The sequence below is a fragment of the Amyelois transitella genome, chromosome 20, assembly GCF_032362555.1.
Source record: "Amyelois transitella isolate CPQ chromosome 20, ilAmyTran1.1, whole genome shotgun sequence".
In the NCBI taxonomy this organism is placed as follows: domain Eukaryota; kingdom Metazoa; phylum Arthropoda; class Insecta; order Lepidoptera; family Pyralidae; genus Amyelois; species Amyelois transitella.
In genome coordinates, this window is record NC_083523.1 from 4,536,437 (window position 1) to 4,555,958 (window position 19,522).

The 19,522-nt window shown below is 35.3% G+C and overlaps 3 protein-coding genes across 3 annotated transcripts in view; 2 read left to right on the forward strand and 1 right to left on the reverse strand.

Annotated features, from left to right (window-relative positions):
* Positions 1 to 2,425, forward strand: part of LOC106131682 (uncharacterized) — a 67,750-nt gene extending 65,325 nt beyond the window's left edge. Inside the window, exons 7-8 of the mRNA XM_060949915.1 lie at positions 1,312 to 1,424; positions 2,127 to 2,425. Coding sequence (XP_060805898.1) covers positions 1,312 to 1,424; positions 2,127 to 2,351 — 338 coding nt within the window. The 3' untranslated portion in view covers positions 2,352 to 2,425. The remainder of the gene's footprint in view (positions 1 to 1,311; positions 1,425 to 2,126) is intronic.
* Positions 2,426 to 5,527: 3,102 nt separating this feature from the next.
* LOC106131516 (PF03932 family protein CutC) lies at positions 5,528 to 7,876 on the reverse strand. The gene is made up of 4 exons (XM_013330631.2): positions 7,542 to 7,876; positions 7,210 to 7,359; positions 6,787 to 6,846; positions 5,528 to 6,419 (listed from the first exon to the last, which is right to left on the reverse strand). Exons 2-4 carry the CDS (start codon positions 7,348 to 7,350, stop codon positions 5,838 to 5,840), a joined length of 783 nt encoding a protein of 260 aa, XP_013186085.2. The 5' UTR covers positions 7,351 to 7,359; positions 7,542 to 7,876; the 3' UTR covers positions 5,528 to 5,837.
* A 1,167-nt stretch (positions 7,877 to 9,043) lies between these two features.
* LOC106131693 (protein Pixie) lies at positions 9,044 to 16,276 on the forward strand. The gene is made up of 12 exons (XM_060949990.1): positions 9,044 to 9,183; positions 9,371 to 9,585; positions 9,684 to 9,899; positions 10,215 to 10,422; positions 11,287 to 11,473; positions 11,853 to 11,974; positions 12,294 to 12,394; positions 12,562 to 12,739; positions 14,198 to 14,319; positions 14,592 to 14,788; positions 15,129 to 15,363; positions 15,639 to 16,276. Exons 2-12 carry the CDS (start codon positions 9,373 to 9,375, stop codon positions 15,684 to 15,686), a joined length of 1,827 nt encoding a protein of 608 aa, XP_060805973.1. The 5' UTR covers positions 9,044 to 9,183; positions 9,371 to 9,372; the 3' UTR covers positions 15,687 to 16,276.
* The last annotated feature ends 3,246 nt before the right edge of the window (positions 16,277 to 19,522 follow it).

The window sequence follows — 19,522 nt, forward strand, 5'->3', positions numbered from 1 at the left end:
AATAAGTGTCATAACATAACTATTTAAACATAATACAAACATACATACATATGGTCACGTCTATATCCCTTGCGGGGTAGACAGAGCCAACAGTCTAGCAAAGACTGAATGGCCACATTCAGCTATTCGGCTAAATGATAGAATTCAGATTCAAGTAGTGACAGGTTGCTAGCCCATCGCCTAAAAAAGAATCCCAAGTTGGTAAGCCTATCCCTTAGTTGCCTTTTACGACATCCATGGGAAAGATATGGAGTGATCCTATTCTTTTTGTATTGGTGCCACACGGCACATTTAATCATAATATATAAATAAAATATAAAATCCTAATATAATAAGCCTATTATAAGCCTAGCTATCATAATGTTATCTTTAAAAACGCATATTTAAAGTTTATTTAATATCATTAAACCAAATTCTCATTTGGTAATGTTTCCCTCGGATATATGAGTCACACATCCACAAATTTTATGAAAATTACGCGTTTCTTCATCTGCGCTAACTACTTATGATTAAAACCTCTCTTGGAAAGTCAGTTTTGGTAGTTTTCCAGCTGCACCCTCGCGATATTTTGGCACTTGGGAAGACTGTTGGAGCCAAATCCTCACGAAATACGACAAGGCTCTGTCCTGCCTAGTTTTTATTTATATCCTAATGTGACATCGTAAATGTGTACTTCTAATTGAATTAAACTAAGATTTAAATAAACTAAAATGAATAGGTACACCTAAAACGGTGCTTTCCGTACTATAAAATTAGCTACAGCAATGAAAATAGCTTGCTAAAGGTTTTCATCTACACAACGCAGCACGCAAGGCTTTTTACAAAATACAAAATTTTCAATAGTAGGTATATTTCAAATTAAGTAATTTACTAAAATTATGATCATCCTTATACATAAATGTTCATGTTCACATTAGTAACGTAATTTAAACAATTAATTTAAATAATAAACATTTTTTTTTCTGTTGTTTTTATTTGTGGTAACGACAGCAATGAAAGTAGCACTATAAGCAGATTACTATAAAATAATGAGCAGCACCTCGTAGCCTCGTAGCGTTCACAACTTGTAGCAATAGTCGTAGAAGTGCTACGAAGTATCGAGTTTGTTGCATCACTGTTAATAAATATACTCGTATATACTTACAGACAAGTCAGAGGAATATTTCACATATCAGAATTAGTTAATTTAAGACGGCTAAATTTAGTGAAGTTCAATACACGCTTAACGTTGACTATGGTTAGCATATAGTTAACTTATTATAGATGTAACCTTAATAAGTGTAAATAAATAAAATAAGACACTTGTTTTAGGAGCTGGAGAAATAACAAAGCCAGCGCTTGCGGCGTTCTACCGTTCTGTGATCGGCCTTAGCGGGAGCAGAGTTGACGAAATCATCGACACGGCTTACGATCGGATGACTAGTGTAAGTAATAATCCCAGTTATTGTCAAATGTAACTTCTACAAATGCCACTGCCCTGATTCTGTGAATGTCATCGTCTATACCTATATTATAAGGAGGTAAAGTTTACCACTGATTGTGTTTTGGTTTGGATTGTGGGTTTGCAAGGGCTAGCCTTCGGAAATACTGGACGATGTTAAAGGCTATGTATGTGCAACGAGCAAAGCCATGGCAGGCCGCGAGTCCATACTAAAATTAGAATAAGAAAATATTTATATTATTATCTAAAATGACGTTCATAGTATAATCATATATAAAAAAGTAATTGAAAGGGATTATCCCTGAAAAGGAAAAAGCGACAGCTGATTGAATCATCCAATAAAGTACAGCCGAAACCAAAGAACGGGTTTCATAAGAATTTCACAGTGAATTAGAGCATATGCAAAAGGATTTATGGAAATATTCACAAGAACCACGGGCAGTGGGTTTTTCAGTGTTTACTTGAAGTATTAGTATTATTTATTTATGTTTACAGTCAAAAATGGTTAAATTTACAAGATGTATTCATATTCTTTATTAATATAATAAAGAGAAAAGATTTGTATTTGTGTTTGTAACAAATAAAACTCTAAAACCGAAACGACCTTCAGGACTTTTCAACGGGAACGAAGCACCGTGCAAAAGATAGTTCTATCTAATTAAGGTAATAAACATTTCTGTTCCAGAACGGATACCTCATCCTCGACTACGGCACATACGTCCACTGCTTCACAAACTGGTTGATGGGCAAAAACCCCAACGGCCCAGGGCAATGGGTCCTAGTTCCGCCCAAAGATTCTCTACCTCAGCCTCCTTTCCCCGTCGACTACAGCGCCCTCAACACAGAACCAGCAAAATTAGAACCCTATGCACCAGACAAAAAGACCAACAGACACTCAGTCATAGTCTGAAGCACGAAATGGCTTCAAAAATTACGTGCAATTAAAAGGAAGTCAATTCAACGCTTTAGGAAAATACGTAAAAAGTACCAAATTTAAAATGGTCCTTAGGTATTGTAGACAGAAGGTCGTACTTTGTTTATGTTGAGTCGTCGATACGTTCCGCTTTTCAGGAAGAAACGCTTTATCTTATTTAGGTGTAAATCTCGTTCAAGTTGACCAATTCTTATCTCTACTTTACATTGTAAATGTAAGTCGTTGTATATAGTAGGAATAATGCACAACACGGTAAGCAAGAACTGCCTTAAATTAAGCATATTCACTTTCACGACATAGCCTTATTTTGTACCTTAGATGTAAACTCATGTGTACTTATAATCTATATACTATATATATATATATATATATATATATATATATACGGGACAAATTACACAGATTGAGTTAGCCTCGAACTAAGTTCGAGACTTGTGTTACGAGATACTAACTCAACGATACTATATTTTATAATAAATACTTATATAGATAAACATCCAAGACCCAGGCCAATCAGAGAAAGTTCTTTTCTCATCATGCCCTGGCCGGGAATCGAACCCGGGACCTCCGGTGACACAGACAAGCGCACTACCGCTGCGCCACAGAGGCCGTCAAAATACTTTACTAAGTTCACTTGCATCCACTTAAATAAATTCGTTAATTTGAAATATGTGTTTATATTCGATCCCATTTCCTTACTCTATATAACATTACCGTATAAAATCGGAAATGGATACAAAACACATTTTAGGAAAGTTAATCATCGGATATTTAAGTCTCTGTTTTAAAAAGAACAAAACAACTTCCTCCTGCAAATATAATAAAATATAATTAAGAGGCAAAGCATAAATTAACAGAACATTGTCAGTAGCCGAAAACAGACTGAAAATACTTTTCTGAAGCATCTTCTCGCAGTATTTATGTGCGTGAAAAAGCCGACAGTTGATGAGAGACGTGCTAACACTTAGTATCAAACTGAGCGATATACATAATTATAATCCAAAAGGTTAGTTATCTAAAAGTATAACAATACATAATAAAAAATTGTCATCGTTACAAAGTTCAATGATTGATGATCTCAAAGCATTTTCTCAAATCCACGGTCACGCCTTTCGCTCTTTTCCCGCGTTTTTTAAACTCGCTATAACCCCTCATCAATCATTTTATAAGGACGATTTTCTAACTCGTCAGCCTTTCCCACAAGCCGTGTAAACAAACAAGAATGGTGTTATTAATAACAAATGATCTAACTTTTGGTTGTGTCACATTAATATTATATAGAGACCAGTTTTAGACATTTTAATATGCAAACATGTCGTTCAACCCTTACGGAGAAGCCAGAGAGAGACAAATAGTTACTTAGTAACATGTAATGAACGCTCGAGTAGAATAGAACCTCTTCATATCTACTTATCTACCAGACAAATATCGTAGGAGGCCATCAAAATCATCAGAATATTTCACAATCTAAACCAAAGCCAGATTACCCGCCTACAATGGAAATTGTGAGTATGTATAAAGTACGTTTAGGGAAATAAAGGGTTTATTCCACTTTGGTCACCTGGAATTTGCCATTTGGTAATTTCAGGACACAAAAATGTGGAATTTGGGTGATCCAAATGATATCAACCAGGTGACCAAAGTGGAATAAACCATTAAGAGCATAGTGACAGTAATATCCATACTAATGTATAAATCTATCCGATTTCAATGATACCGTTAAAATCTGAATAATGTAATCAGAACAATGAGGTCTGTATTTGAAAAGGAATAATAAGTCGTCGTCTTCCAACGCATGTAGTTTTCTGCGCATTTGTAAAGCTATGAAATTGAAAACCGAATTGCTTGGTGAACTTTTTTCCGGAATTGAGCCGTCTTAAGACCACTAGTCTTATTACCACTACCTACTAATAATATAAATCTGAAGAGTTTGTTTGTTTGAACGCGCTAATCTCAGGAACTACTGGTACGAATTGAAAAATTCTTTTTGTCTTGAGTAGACGCTGCAACTATTACGAGCGAAGAAATAATGAAAAATGTAAAATAACGGGGAAAATTATTCATCCTTGAGGGCTTTTATGATTATATTCCACGCGGACGAAGTCACGGGCACAGACAGGCACATACTACATAAAAATACTACTGCAGTCGGGAAATCTGGAGGCTTTAATACAGGGTCTGCCTAGTTAGGGCCCCAATCCACCCCTTTCCTCGTTAATACTTATTTGTACTGTAATTATTTGTACAATATTGTAATTTTTATTAAAATAAAAATCGTATTTTTTTTAATTTCTTAAATATATAAATACCTACCATATACAGGGCCAAAGGTTAATTTTTTTGCTCAAAACTGTACGTCGCGCCGTTTACCCTGATATTGTTCGCGGGCCATAATGGCGTCATTAAAATGACTGTGAAAATGACGGCACCCGTCCTATGCCCGGAAAATGCGGCGTGATAAATGGGGCGCAATATTTATCGACGTTTTCCGAAAATGTTTCTTTTAGCACTAATGTTATGTGGCTACCGAAATTGGATGCTTTTTTGCTGTCTCGTCTTCATATTACAGGGATTAATCATGATGGAAATTGTTTCTTTTGAGTACCTACCTTTATTGAACGTAAAAATCTTGGATGAAACTGCCCTTTTGCTCATTAATCTTAGTACCTAAGAAAGACTTACTCATGGTAAAACTGTAAGGCCAAGATCAGCTGTATGGCTTTATGATGGAATTGAGATTCATCTCCTAAAAGATAGAATCCCAAGTTTATAAGCATGTCTCTTGACTGAGTTTTACAATCAGCACGGGAAGAAAAGCAGCTGGCATACAATGTTTTTTTTTCTAACGATAACAGGACAACATGGAAGCTTGCACTAAGATAAATGTACGCCTATTCCCTTAGCTGCCTTTTTCGACATCCATGGGAAAAGAGACGGAGTGGTCCTGTTCTCAAGTGCCGAGAACGTCACGGCATTATTATATTTATGATAATTTAGCGATGATACTATTGGAACACCATTGATTGGTGAAGACTGGGCGTGCCAAGGGTACGTTTCCGCGGAAAACGAAGTGATTTCCAGATGTCATGTCATGAGCTAACCCTCAATTAATGAGAATTAGGTGCATTTTTCGCGAAATAAAACCAAAATAATTATGTAGACTAGTAGACATTTTATTATTTTCATACATAAATACAGTCACGTATGTGTATATCCCTTACGGGGTAAACAGAGCCAACAGTCTTGATAAGATTGAAATGCCGCGTCAGTCGTATGGCTTTGATGGAATTAAGCTTCAAATAGTGACAGGTTGCTAGCCCATCGCCTACAAGAATACCAAGTTTATAAGCCTATCCGTTGGTCGCCTTTTACGACATCCATGGGAAAGATATAGAGTGGTTCTATAGCAAAAGTGCCAGAAACTACAAGGCACAATATATCTCCAAATTACAAAATATACATTTATAAAACAATAGCTTCTTTAGTCCTTCTAACTATACTCTCATCTGTTACATAAATAAACTCACTATCACTTGTACCCATAGACAAATGGTGATTTACTCTTGGCAAATGTTTCACTTTTTTGCAAGAACTATGAACTATTTTACAACCTAATTTTACAAAAATCCTTGCATTAAGCTCATTAACACCTGCACCAGGCATCACATCAATTTTATCCCCGTAAGATTTTACTAATGATTTAATTAATTCTATAGCCTTGTCATCACTAGCTGATGTTCTTTGACCACTAGTAAGGACTCTATCAAACTTGATTTCGATTAGTTTTTCCATAGCTTTATTAGGTTCTTTGCACACATCAAATGCTCTATGGAATGTCACTGGCACAGGAGATGCTGCTTCAACTACCCTCAAACAATTTTCTTCATCAATTTCTTGACCGACAGTAAGTGAACCAAATACAAATCTATCTACACCTATTTCTTTGAAGGTATAAATATCTGCCATCATGGTCTCCATTTCTTGCTCTGTGTAATTGAAATCTGAGCCAGTTCGGCACCTGATCATCACATTCACTTTGGGTTTCTGAAAAATAGAACAAATCTAGACTTATTTAATAAATTATTTTGTTAAAAAATTATAGAATGAAAGTTAAGAGAATTGTTATCTTAATAAATGCTTACGTATAGGATTATATACTTACTTAGTTGTTTAAGAAATAATAGTAAAGTAAATCTGTTTATTTTTATTAATGATTTTTTTTATATTATTAATGATAATTTTTATATTATTAATGATTATTTTAAATAATTTATTATGTCACATACATAATAATGTATGTGACATAATAAATTATTTAAAAACCACCTTTAATAAGCATAAACAGAAGAAAATAACTAATGTATCTTTATAATCTTAAGATTGGGCTATAACATCCTTTGCAACAACTCACCTTGGCACATGATTCTGCACTATCTAAGTGTGCACTGTTTGTTAATGCATAATCATTTATCTGAAAACAAAGGAAAATAAACCATCTTTTTTTGCAGCTTGTTTGCAGTTGCGCTAAAGATTCTCCTGCATTTAGAAAAAATATCTATTGTCCGCTGCCTGACTAAAAAATTTTATAAGCATAGGAAGAGGCAGAAAAGTCCTTTCTCATTTCAAATCCCAAAAACCTTGTCCAAATTAAATCAGCTGGTCATCATTCATTTTTGACTAAGTATATTCCATGGTTATACCCAGTATGTAAAGAATGTAATATGCAGATCTTGGAATATCTGAGAGAACTAGGACCAAACAAAAAGTGAATTTATTTCAGGTAATATGTATTAACAAATTTACTTAAGGACTACGATAAAGTGTTTCAACTCACTGCTTTCTTTATTGTCTTGACGAGGCCTGCAGAAGGAGTAAGGCCTCCCTCGGCCAGGGAACTGCATATTTCAATTTCATTAGCACCTCCATAAACAGCGTTAACAGCAGATTCCAAACTATCTATACATACTTCCAGCATACCTATTACCTGTAAAAGTAGGTAGGTATGAGTCGAACAAAAAAAGGTAAATATTAGTAGAAATCTAAAAAAAATAGGAATAATCATATCATAGGTTTCATAGTACTATCACATAAACAAACACAAAAAATCCTATCGACGCTCGGGCTCGGGCCTATGGCGCTGGCTCACACGTAAATAGAGAAACTGACCTATACTCTGTCTACGGGCTCACAGGTCAAGCTGAGGATGGTGAAACAGCTGAAACTGAAACTCTTTCTTTTCTGTATTATGGCTTCCACCGGACTTTCGGTGATTCTGCCAATGTCATGGAATTACTGATTGACTGAATGAACCAAAACAAAACTTTTTGCCAAAATCACTGTCATCAGATCACTGATCTATAAAATACGAAAAAATATCAGCATTAGTAATCTAGCCTCTATTACACCATTCGATATTTTGCATGCGATATTAAGACATTGTGAGAAGGCTCCCTATAAGACTGACGATTACCTAAATGATAAAAACATCTCGCTTGTGCTTGGCACAGGAATCTCGTAAAGAATTGTAGTTTGATGTGAACCGAAATCAAAATTCAGTACACTCTGAACATAAATCTATTTAAAATTGCGAATAGGCTATTTGACAAAGTTCTAAAAACTTTCTTAAGGTATTTATTTGTTTATAAGGAGCCCTAAAAAAATACTTTTCTGTCTTTATTTTAGCTATTTTATTAAAAAATCGAAAAAGAAAATGCAATATTGGAATATGCCGCCAAAACGCGACTTTTAACAATATGGCGGCCATGGCATGCAGTGACGTAAATTTCGCATAAATATCATACAGAGCTTGTTGGTGTTTCCAATATTTTTGATTCTCTCTTGTTATGTTTAACTTCCGCCACATCATATGTGTGAAAATTATTCAAATGAGTTCCTATAAATTTTGTGCAGTGCCTCAATGCAACCAGAAAAACCAGATTCGCGGCGCAGTTGTACATAGCCAATAGCTAAAGAAACGTTATAAATAATGATAGAATTGGGATTCCAATAGTGACAGGTTGCTAGCCCATCGCCTAAAAAGGAATCCCAAGTTTGTAAGCCTATCCCTTAGTCGCCTTTTACGACATCCATGGGAAAGAGACGGAGTGGTCCTATTCTTTTTTGTATTGGTGCCGGGAACCACACGGCACGCCACATCCACAGTCTGTTTATGCGTAATTTACGTCATAATAACTTTTTAGTCATGTGACAGTTGCATAAAAAACCCTAATCCATAATCCACTTTTAATTTTCTATAGGTATTATAAACTTTTTCCATTATAAGTTTACTTTAAAAAATAAACACTAGTGTATATATTTTAGGGCATTTACTAAAATAATGATAGGTAGAATATAGTCATTATAAAACAAGATTTGACTCAAATTAGTCTTATTAGTGCCGTGTGTTTCCCGGCACCAATACAAGAAAGAATAGGACCACTTCGTCTCTTTCCCATGGATGTCGTAAAAGACGATTAAAGGATAGGCTTACAAACTTGGGATTCTTTTTTTAGGCGATAGGTTAGCAACCTGTCACTATTTGAATCTCAATTCTATCATTAAGCATATAGCTGAACGTGGCCTATCATTCTTTAGACTGTTTGCTCTGTCTAGCTCACAAGGAATATAGACGTGACCATATGTATCTTTAGTCTGATTTCATTTCTAAACGTAACTTCAGCTTGGCACTTCATTGATGATGCTGCTGCTGTCAGTATGTTGCTAATTTCATGATAATCCTTTCGATCGACATTTCGAAGGACACGCGAACGTTGGCAGAGTTTTGCCAAAGTTCGCATTTATACATCAGGTAATTCGTTAATATTTGAGCATATTCTGCTTTGAGTCTAATAGGAATTAACTTCCTTCTTTTTGTCGCTTGACTGCTTTTTATTTAACGTTGATAAATTGTTACTGTTGAGGTTATGTCTTTGCCACATAACGAACAATATTTTTTCAATAATATCTTATTCTTAATATGAAAATATTGTCGGCAGTTATGTCTCGAAATAAACATCATGAAGAAACGGATAAACTCACCCGTATCGCTATAGTGAACGCGGATCGTTGTAAGCCGAAGAGATGTAGGCAGGAATGCAAGAAGAGTTGCCCTGTGGTGCGTATGGGCAAGCTCTGCATCGAAGTAACTCCAAATGACAAAATTGCCACTATTTCTGAGGAGTTGTGCATTGGATGTGGTATCTGTGTCAAGGTAACAACATGTTTTAATCTTATACTTGAGTCAGTTTTTACTATAATGCTTAATTAAAGTGGTAATAAGTAAAGTTAATCTTTCCTTATTCTTTACAGAAATGTCCTTTTGATGCTATTACCATCATCAATATTCCATCTAACTTGGAGAAGCACACAACTCACCGTTATTCCAAGAATTCCTTCAAGCTCCATCGACTGCCCATTCCTCGCCCTGGTGAAGTGCTGGGTCTGGTTGGCCAGAACGGCATTGGCAAGTCTACTGCACTCAAGATTCTTGCTGGAAAACAAAAGCCTAACTTGGGTCGCTATACTGTAAGATATAACTTTTTTTTACTTATATAATAACTCCATAGTCAGTTTGGATTTGTTCTTGTAAAAATAGTTACACCTTTATTTGAATCTCAATCTTATCATTAATACAGCTGTAAATTTTTAATGCACTTGTTTATGTTTAGAAGAGTAGCATCAATCTTTGTTTTAGAAACTATTTGCATGACTTACAATCATTATTTCATATTATCAGTCCTTCAAAAACCAATCAAGAGCTGGTTGGTGAAAAACTTATATTTTCTAATTTAAACCATGAAAGTTAAGAGCGGCAGTGTTCACCTTAATTTGAATTTACAGGATCCCCCAGATTGGCAAGAGATTTTGTCTCACTTCCGTGGGTCGGAATTACAAAACTACTTTACCAAGATCCTGGAGGATGACCTGAAAGCTCTCATTAAGCCACAATATGTGGACCAAATCCCAAAGGCTGTGAAAGGAACTGTTGGACAACTCCTAGACAAACGGGATGAGCGGAAGAACCAACCTGAAATTTGTAAAATGCTTGGTAAGTGTTAAACTTGTACAATTACTAGGCTCAAGCAATGGAACTGCAAAAAAGAACTGCTGTCTATAATTTTGTGACTTATTTTGAAAACAAGAACTGTCTGTTGTTGTTAAGCCATACAGCCAAACAAGGTCTTATAGGACTGTTGGCTTTGTCTATGCTGTAATGGATAAAGACGTGATTATAAAATCAACCAAAGTGATGGTGTTGATGGGAGTGTAGCAGCTATTCCCTATTTGTTCTTCTTTACCATATTATCAACTATAATATGATGGTTAAATAAATCTCTAGCTGTACCATGCAATAGCAAGCAGATGGAAACATTTTAAATTCTAACCTAGATTTTACCTAAGTATGATCATTACCTTTGACCCATCTGTGGCACAGCGGTAGTAGCTTGCCTGGACACCGGAGGTCCCGGTTTGATACCTGTCCAGGGCATGATGAGAAAGGAACTTTTACTGATTTGCTTGGGTTTTGGATGTTTATCAATCCTACTACTATTATAAAGGCGAAAGTTTGTATGGATGTATGGATGTTTGTTACTCTTTCACGCAAAAACTACTGAACCGATTACCATGAAATTTGGTATGTAGGTAGCTGAAGACCCAGAATAACACATAGGCTACTTTTTATCCCAGAGTTCCCGCGGGATTGATAGGGTTTCCATGCGGACGAAGTCGCGGGCGGCCTCTAGTATAATTATAAAATATAGAATTGTTGAGTAAGTATCTTGTTACAGAATGCTAATTTAATGTGTGTAATTTGCCCCTTATACATTTATTTATTACAATTATTAAAAGAGAACAATTTCTTTGCATGAGTATTTAAATCTGACAATGAAAAGTGATAATTTTCTTGCAGATCTTTCGCACATTCGCGACCGTGAGATCGCCGCTCTTTCTGGTGGGGAGCTGCAACGCTTTGCATGTGCCATGGTGTGCATACAAAATGGAGATATCTTCATGTTTGATGAGCCCTCCTCATATTTAGATGTAAAGCAGCGTCTCAATGCTGCCCGCACAATCCGATCGCTCATTCACCCTGACAAGTAATATTTCTTAATATTTTTTGAAAATTATAAAATCATTGTACATATCTAATCAGTGTTCTTTTTGAATTACAATTATACCATCTGATTACAATTTTTTGAATGTATAGTATAATTCTGTCTTGCTGTTGTATGGAAAGGGCTGCTAACATAAAGATGACAGATGTGGGATACATAGAAAACTATAGTGAAATAGTTTGGCTGCTTATTTATTAAAAAGTACTTAAAGCAGTTTTGTCAACTGAACCCCCAAGGATGAAAATTGCCTCTAGAATTGTCCATAGGCTAAGCAACCATTGAGAACAATTACAGACTCAAAAAGTTTATTTTCTTATATGTGTCAATGTACATTATACTAACTTATATTTTAATTATACAGGTTTATCATAGTGGTGGAGCACGATCTGTCAGTGTTAGACTACCTGTCAGACTTCATATGCTGTCTGTATGGAGTGCCCGGTGCTTATGGTGTTGTGACTATGCCCTTCTCTGTGAGGGAAGGTAATGTTTTAAACTTATTTTTTTGTAATACAAACCTATTCTTACAGTATACATCAGAGAGTTGCCCTTTATTTATTTTAGTTTGAAACGAATTAGCTTGAATCAGCTGTTTCACTAACTGAATCTCAATTTCATAAGCCACCCAGCTATACTTGGCTCTGTCTTCCCTATAAGGGGATAAAATGTTCTTTACTGCTAGTTAGTGTGATATAAAAATTTTCATACTTTCTTTAGAAATCTCAATAACTACCATTGGGTTCTATAAATCTTTTTCAAATTACGACAATGAATTTGTCAATGTTGGTTTTTTGTTTTACAGGTATAAACATTTTCCTTGATGGTTTTGTACCAACAGAAAACATGAGATTCAGAACTGAATCACTTGTTTTTAAAGTAGCTGAGTCTGCTACCGAGGAAGAGGTATGTAATAAAATTTTAGTACTAACATAAAATAGAATTATTTGCTTTCCCTCTTATCTGTCTGCTTCCATAAATTTGACAAACAAATTGCTTGTAAAAGAAAGTTTTTTCCAGACTTATTATGAGAAAATATTTTTTAAAGTATTAAATGCCCTTTTTAAATGCAGATAAAAAGAATGAACCATTATGAATACCCTGAGATGACGAAGAAGATGGGCGATTTCTTCCTAAGAATAATGCCTGGTGAATTCTCAGATTCCGAAATTCTTGTCCTTTTGGGTGAGAATGGTACAGGAAAAACCACATTCATCAGAATGTTGGCTGGCAACTTGGAACCGGATGAGGGTAAATTTCCTTTTTTTCACTTGATTTACAAAAGAAGTACTGATATAGTGAAAGTCCTAAATGTAGGGAAGCAAAAGAGAAGTTATGGCCTAGGGATGTAACTTCAAAGCGAGTGCAAAATTTAATGGAGAATTAGTGCCAGGTCATCTTTACTCCCCGCGATCAAGCAGGCACGTGGCTTTTGGCACGGGCTGCAGGGTAAGAATTATGTAGAAGCAGGATTCCACCTCAGTCCTGGCACAAGCGTTATTTTAGTCAGTTCGAGTACTGTACGAGAGTTCTTGTGGCTTTGTGGGCAAATGCAAGATCGCAATCAATCCTTTAAATCAATCCTTTGATCTACAAAGGATTTATTTAAGTTATGATAAGATGCTATACCTTGTCACATTCCACCTTTTTGAGAACTAAAAAAGGAGGAATGTACGTAATACGTAGATTTGGTTCGCTTTCACTCATGTTGATACGTCTAATAGAAATCCACCCTATAGACACGTGCACCTCGAAGCTTTTGGTATCAATGGTTTCTGAACGACATTTTTAAATTCTGGCAACACAGCTTTTGAAATGTCATGTTATGAACTGTCATTCAATTTGTCAAATGGTTTCGATTTTGCTGGAACAAAAAACGTTTTTATTCCGATTTAGATTTAAAATCCATACAATTCAATGATATTTAATGAAAAATCTGTGCACTTACTTTATATTATATATTTTGGATACGGATACTAAATAATGTAGAAACCAATTGTGTATTGAGGTTATGAAGCTATAATGCATTAAGAATATTTTGATGTGTTCGACGTATCTATTATCCATTTGGGATGGCTAGAACTGAATTATTCGATTTGTTTTTTCATCCGGTGTTTCAAAAGTGCTTGAAGCATGCAGAGGCTAATTTATGTCCTGAAGGTAACCACTAAAGTATATATGTAACAATATACGTAATCTATGCCAAATAAAAGCCGATATTTAGTTCTTTTAACGCAATTTTAGCATTCACGTGTTGTTGTTTACGTGGACACTTGCAACGGACACTAGTTTTCAAAACAAAATTGAATACATAAATGTAATTTACATTAAATTTACATTACATTACAATCAGTCTACAATGTTATTGTTTACAGACAGATACTGAGTCTGCAATGATTTTAGATCAGATCTATGTATTACATTATTCAGGGTTATTATATTAACCTTTAAAAAGTTTGTCTAGCATAATACATATAGCTTAGCTATAATTGATCTATTGTTTAATCAACATAAGTAGATACTTCATAGGTTGTTTAATTAAATTTTAATTCTGTTTCTCATTTGTTCTGTTTTTGTCGTATCTTTCTTGCCCCAAAAAAAGCTGAATTTTAATAACTAATTTTTAGTCAAATTATGACATAACTGGCTGTTGACACTTTTAATTGGGAAATTACAAAAAAGAAACAAATGTTTTTTTTTGTTTGGCAGGTTCCGGCCAGCTTCCACAGTTGCACATTAGTTATAAGCCACAGAAGATTTCTCCAAAGTCACAGGGCCTAGTCCGTAGCTTGCTGCATGACAAAATTAGAGATGCATATGTGCATCCACAGGTTAGTGCTAATAATTTGATTTATTTTCAGCATATTTAGTTTCATAACAATGAAACATCCATCTTTAATTTTAAACCTTCTAATTCTATTCAGCTCCTTCAAATGTCCAATACAGACAACACTTAAATTTCTAGGGTTCCTATTGTTTTTGTTTATATGTTTGTTGCTCACAAATTGTACACACAAAACATTAGCTTGGATATTACTCGAGGCTAACAACAATAAAAATAACAATTAACTGGTGAAATGAATTTCTAACATTTCAATTTCAGTTCATAACAGATGTGATGAAGCCAATGAAAATAGAAGAGATAATGGACCAGGAGGTTCAGAACTTGTCTGGTGGTGAATTGCAGAGAGTAGCCCTGGTGCTTTGTTTAGGCAAGCCGGCCGATGTCTACCTTGTGGACGAGCCCTCGGCCTACCTTGACTCTGAGCAACGTTTGGTTGCTGCTAAAGTTATTAAACGGTAGGTCCTTAACAGCCATGTCTGTAATAGTGAAATGATTATTTTTACTATATGTATATATTGTGTTAGTTTTGTTCGAGAGTTGAGATTGATTTGCTTCTGTTATGTGATGGAGAATGAATAGAAATCTTTGAAAACCAAGAAATAAGCTAAGGTAACATGCCAACTCAAGTAATACTCCCCTTCTCACTCCAAGAAAATGTTGTCTGTCCTTTAGTTGAATCTTCAGCCATTCTCAGTTCTGGAGACCCAGGATCTGCTAACACACTTGAAAATAATGTCATACAGTAACAGGTATGTAACATTTATACCAAGCTTTAATGCCCTTTGTTGCCTACAGGTTTATTCTACATGCGAAGAGGACGGGCTTCGTAGTGGAGCACGACTTTATAATGGCGACGTACCTCGCCGACAGGGTGATTGTGTTTGAAGGCACGCCGTCCGCGCACGCGACCGCGCACGCCCCGCAGTCGCTACTCAATGGGATGAACCGCTTCTTGGAACTGTTGGGTATTACCTTCAGGCGGGACCCAAACAATTTCAGACCTAGGATCAATAAACATTCTTCTGTCAAAGTAAGTGCTGATGTTTACTGGATTTGCTTATACTCAAAATGTTGAAAGAACATGTATATGAACAAAAACATATGTAAAGAGTTAGTGCATTTTCAATGAAAAAAAGAGAAGAAATTCTACACATATCAAAAACATAAAAAAATCTTTTTCCAACATAGGAACTCAACACAGTTTATTTCTATTATATATGTATTTTATTTATTCTTATGATAAAACCTTGCAATACAACTTTCCTGTAAAATATTAACCAACTAATTTTTGTATTTTTATTTCAGGACATAGAACAGAAGAGGGCAGGTCAATACTTCTTCCTTGAAGACTAAACCGCACAGCAACAAATATTTATATTAGAGTTGTTATGGATAAAAATAAATATTTTTAGTTCAAATTCAGTAGTCGGAAATTTCATGATATTTTTAAGATTCAATGTGGATGTTTGAATATGGATAATGGATGTATAATGGAAATATCTTATATGGTATGAGATGATTTTTCATCGCGATATACCAAGAAGTCACTCGGAACCTTCTGGCTGAAGAGTAGAAATGTTACTCTGTGGCAACAGAGGTCGAGAATACCTCAAACTTATATTTCTAAATGAAATACTTGTGGCTAAAGCTGATTTGTCTGTTAATTGTGTTGTTGGTGTGGCTTGAAACCGTCTTTATAAAAAAATATTTAGAAAAAATTACACATTTTAATACTCTTATAAAACTATTAGCATCTAAAAGTGTTCTACAGAAGTTGGCATAGACGAAGATGTCAGAACAAGTCTTGAGATGCGGATTTGAATGTCCATAACACCTCTGATGTGTATATATTTACACAATTGTTGTACTGTCACAATGATGTCCTGTTGTCGCTATATTTCCAATTAAATGTATTACTATATTAAATCATGTTTTAACAATCATTGAGTTTACCTGTTATTTTGGAAGTTAATAATTTGTACATATTTCGTGCCATTTGCATATTAATATAAAGAGGTTTGTTACTTTGTTTGTTAAAGCTAATCTTCGGAAATACTGAACTAATCATAAAAGTTCTGTCACCGTTATTAGATGTAGAATATTTACTAGGTTCTCAAAGCAAGAGTTGAAGTACTTTCTTTACAACTTAAATTGCACAATAACCTTCTGTTCAGAAAACGCCGCGCAGAGGACGCCAGTGCGTTTTTATACAAAATTCCACGAGAAATGGCACTTACAACTTGTATGGGTAACCTAGTTCAAAGCCTTGGAATATCATACACTTATATTTCACTAGCGGCCTGCCGCTGCTTAGTCCGTGGTACATGCCGCTGTTCACCGTACATTATCAATGTTACACTTGTAATACTTCACTTATAAGGTACCTTTACCCATACAGCAACAGCCGTGCTAATATGTAATTTGGTAATTTTTTTATTCTTTAATGTATATATATATATATATAATTAATATAATTAAAAATATATAATAAGTATATATCCTTTTAAGGCTGCAGGCTCTGCCTTCCTCTCAAAGGATTTGGTGATTCTGCTCGACCGCCACCAAAGGGAAGATCTTCCGCCAGGCTAGGTGTTATGCCTGGGGAACCGCGGCTCCAACGATGTTGGGTCGGAGTTAGTAAATGTGCTCCAATCCGTAAAATCTATGCTTGCGCGATTTAGACTTTTCGCTATTTTTAATTGATACGTAGAGATGTCCCCACATATGTGAGTATACATATTATATTATTAGTGGTGATACATATGGATAAAATGTAATTACATCAGAGTGACGAAAAAAGAAAACAAATGCTGTAAAAGAGAGAAGGTATGTTAGTATTATTATTTCAATGAATTACAAATACAATATAAATACGACTATAATTATTTCGGTTTCTATAACCTAAATACTTATATATTGCAGTATGTAGATACTTAAGTAATTCCTGAAATTTGCGTCGCAACCGAGCGTGTACAAAAAATTGCCTGTCATATAACCTTATCTTGTAATTCAATCCATAGGAAAACCGCAAGCCGCCTTCCTATACAGAGAGTCAATCCATCGTACAGCGTAGCTCAACAATGTCAAGAATTCGTCTTAGAGTAAACTATTGAGTTCCTTTCACAAATGTGAAAGTCTAGCTCTCTAAATCGTATTACCAGGTAGCTTAGTAAAGTGGCAACGAATTCAAGAGAAAATCAAGAAGGTAAATAAAACTACAACTAAATGTAGTGAAGTAGACGTAGTTATCGGATTATTATAGAACAGTAGTACCATTTTAGATTTTGTTAAATACCTGGTGGCGTTGGGACTCAAAATCTGCCACAACATCGATGAAAACTGCCCCATTTGATGGGATGAAGTATTTAATTTATGTCGCCTATTACCCCATCTTAGCAACAGACCTTTATCTTTGGTCCACCGAACGGATTTTCATCAAAATATTTCACCCCCTCAACAGACAATTAGTGAACCGCTTCAAAAGCGCGCCATATTTATGAGCTATGATGCCACAGATTGACTCTTCAAAATTATAACACGCTCATTATTTTACGTTAGGGGCAGCTAGTATAAGGGCTTTATATTTACCTTACATGGAACCATTAACCCAAGTACTATAACGAGACACTAGTATAATCGCAAACAGCAACGCAGATGACGTAACATTCCCAGCGTCAAGGGTGCGGGCGCTCGCCCGTCTTCCCTCAGCCAGTGCCATCCTTTTTTGACCTATTTTATTATATTCGGAAGGAAAGAAGAAATACTTATAGAATTTAATGTAAATATCCATTATTAAATTTTATTTGTCTTGGCAGTACAAATATAAGAACAGGAGCCATCTCGTCTCGTCCCCGTGGATCTCGTACGTAAGAGGAAGTCAAGGCAATAAGAACTTTTTTCTACTTGGACCACGGTTATAAGCGGACCGAAGATAAATAAATAGAAAGATAGAAGTTAAATAAAATTACTTAAAGACCAAACTTTTTCTAAGAGGACACTTGATTGACTGATATAAACGCCTCAAAACCACTGCGCCTATAAAAGTGATATTGGGCATAGGAATAGGAATATCCGGAGATTCTCACATGAACGGAAAGCAGTAGTTTTAGTTTTACGCGGGTGGAGCCGCGGACGAATTTTAGTTATATGATATTTTGTGACCAAAAGGTACAAAGGTCATTTCTGCTATAGTTTACGATAACAGAGAAAAACATTGAGATCAAAGCTATTTTAGTAATCAAATCATTAATGATTCTAATGAACGATGAATCACTAGCCGGTTCACTACGCGCGATGATTTCACTGACATCGTGAATAAGATCTGTGACGAAGGCTTCGACTGCTGACTGGAAGTGACGTAAAAGGTGTAAAAGTACATTAATATATGTATATATTTATGTATATTATTTAAATAATTTTATATTTGCCCTGTAGAAGACTGAATGGAAAGTGAAATGATAATACATACCTACGTAATACTATTCCTTGCGGGATAGACAGAGACAAGACTCGAAAATACTATAGGCCACGTTCAACTGGATGGCATAATCCCGGCGCCAATAGAAAAAAGAAAAGAATCCCCCATATCTTTCCCATGGATGTCCCAAAGGGCGACTAAGGGATAGGCTTATAAAATTGGGATTCTCCTTTTTGGCGATGGGCTAGCAACCTGTCGTCACTATTTGAATCCCACTTCTATTATAAAGCTAAACAATTGAACGTGGCCTACAGTATTTTCAAGACTTGCGGCTGTCTAGCCCGCAAGGGATAGACGGGATTATATGTATATGTATGTAGGTATTTGCACCTGTGAATAATAAAAACCTACCATCTTAGTAGATACCTACTTAAGTGACTGACTAAATAAAGTTATCTGAAGTTCCGAGCAATGTTAAAGAGCGTGTTTAAAATTAGATGGGGACGGATTAAGTATAGCTATATTCTGATAGATAGTTACTTTATGTATTTAGGGAGTAGTAAAACCTTTTGTAAAATCAATTCAAAACAGAACAATGCGCTAAAATTCATCAAATGCCCCTGAACATTATTATTGTAGGTTAAATGTGACCTAAATTAAAATGGTGATCGAACTTCTCTCTTATAAGATTCCTCTTAGAACAGGTTTTGAATGTTCCAGAGGTGAAATGAAGGAAATCCAATGCAGTCTGACATGTTTACTAGTTAAATAT

Bases quoted from the DNA above. Each gene is read 5' to 3' on its own strand.
- LOC106131516 (XM_013330631.2), bottom strand. From the start codon at position 7,350: ATGCTGGAAGTATGTATAGATAGTTTGGAATCTGCTGTTAACGCTGTT. The intron at 6,847-7,209 runs GTGAGTTGAAAC...CTTTGTTTTCAG, and splicing joins TCAAGACAATAAAGAAAGCA to ATAAATGATTATGCATTAAC. The intron at 6,420-6,786 runs GTGAGTTGTTGC...TCTATTTTTCAG, and splicing joins GTGCAGAATCATGTGCCAAG to AAACCCAAAGTGAATGTGAT.
- LOC106131693 (XM_060949990.1), top strand. From the start codon at position 9,373: ATGTCTCGAAATAAACATCATGAAGAAACGGATAAACTCACCCGTATC. The intron at 9,586-9,683 runs GTAACAACATGT...TATTCTTTACAG, and splicing joins GATGTGGTATCTGTGTCAAG to AAATGTCCTTTTGATGCTAT. The intron at 14,789-15,128 runs GTAGGTCCTTAA...TGTTGCCTACAG, and splicing joins GCTGCTAAAGTTATTAAACG to GTTTATTCTACATGCGAAGA.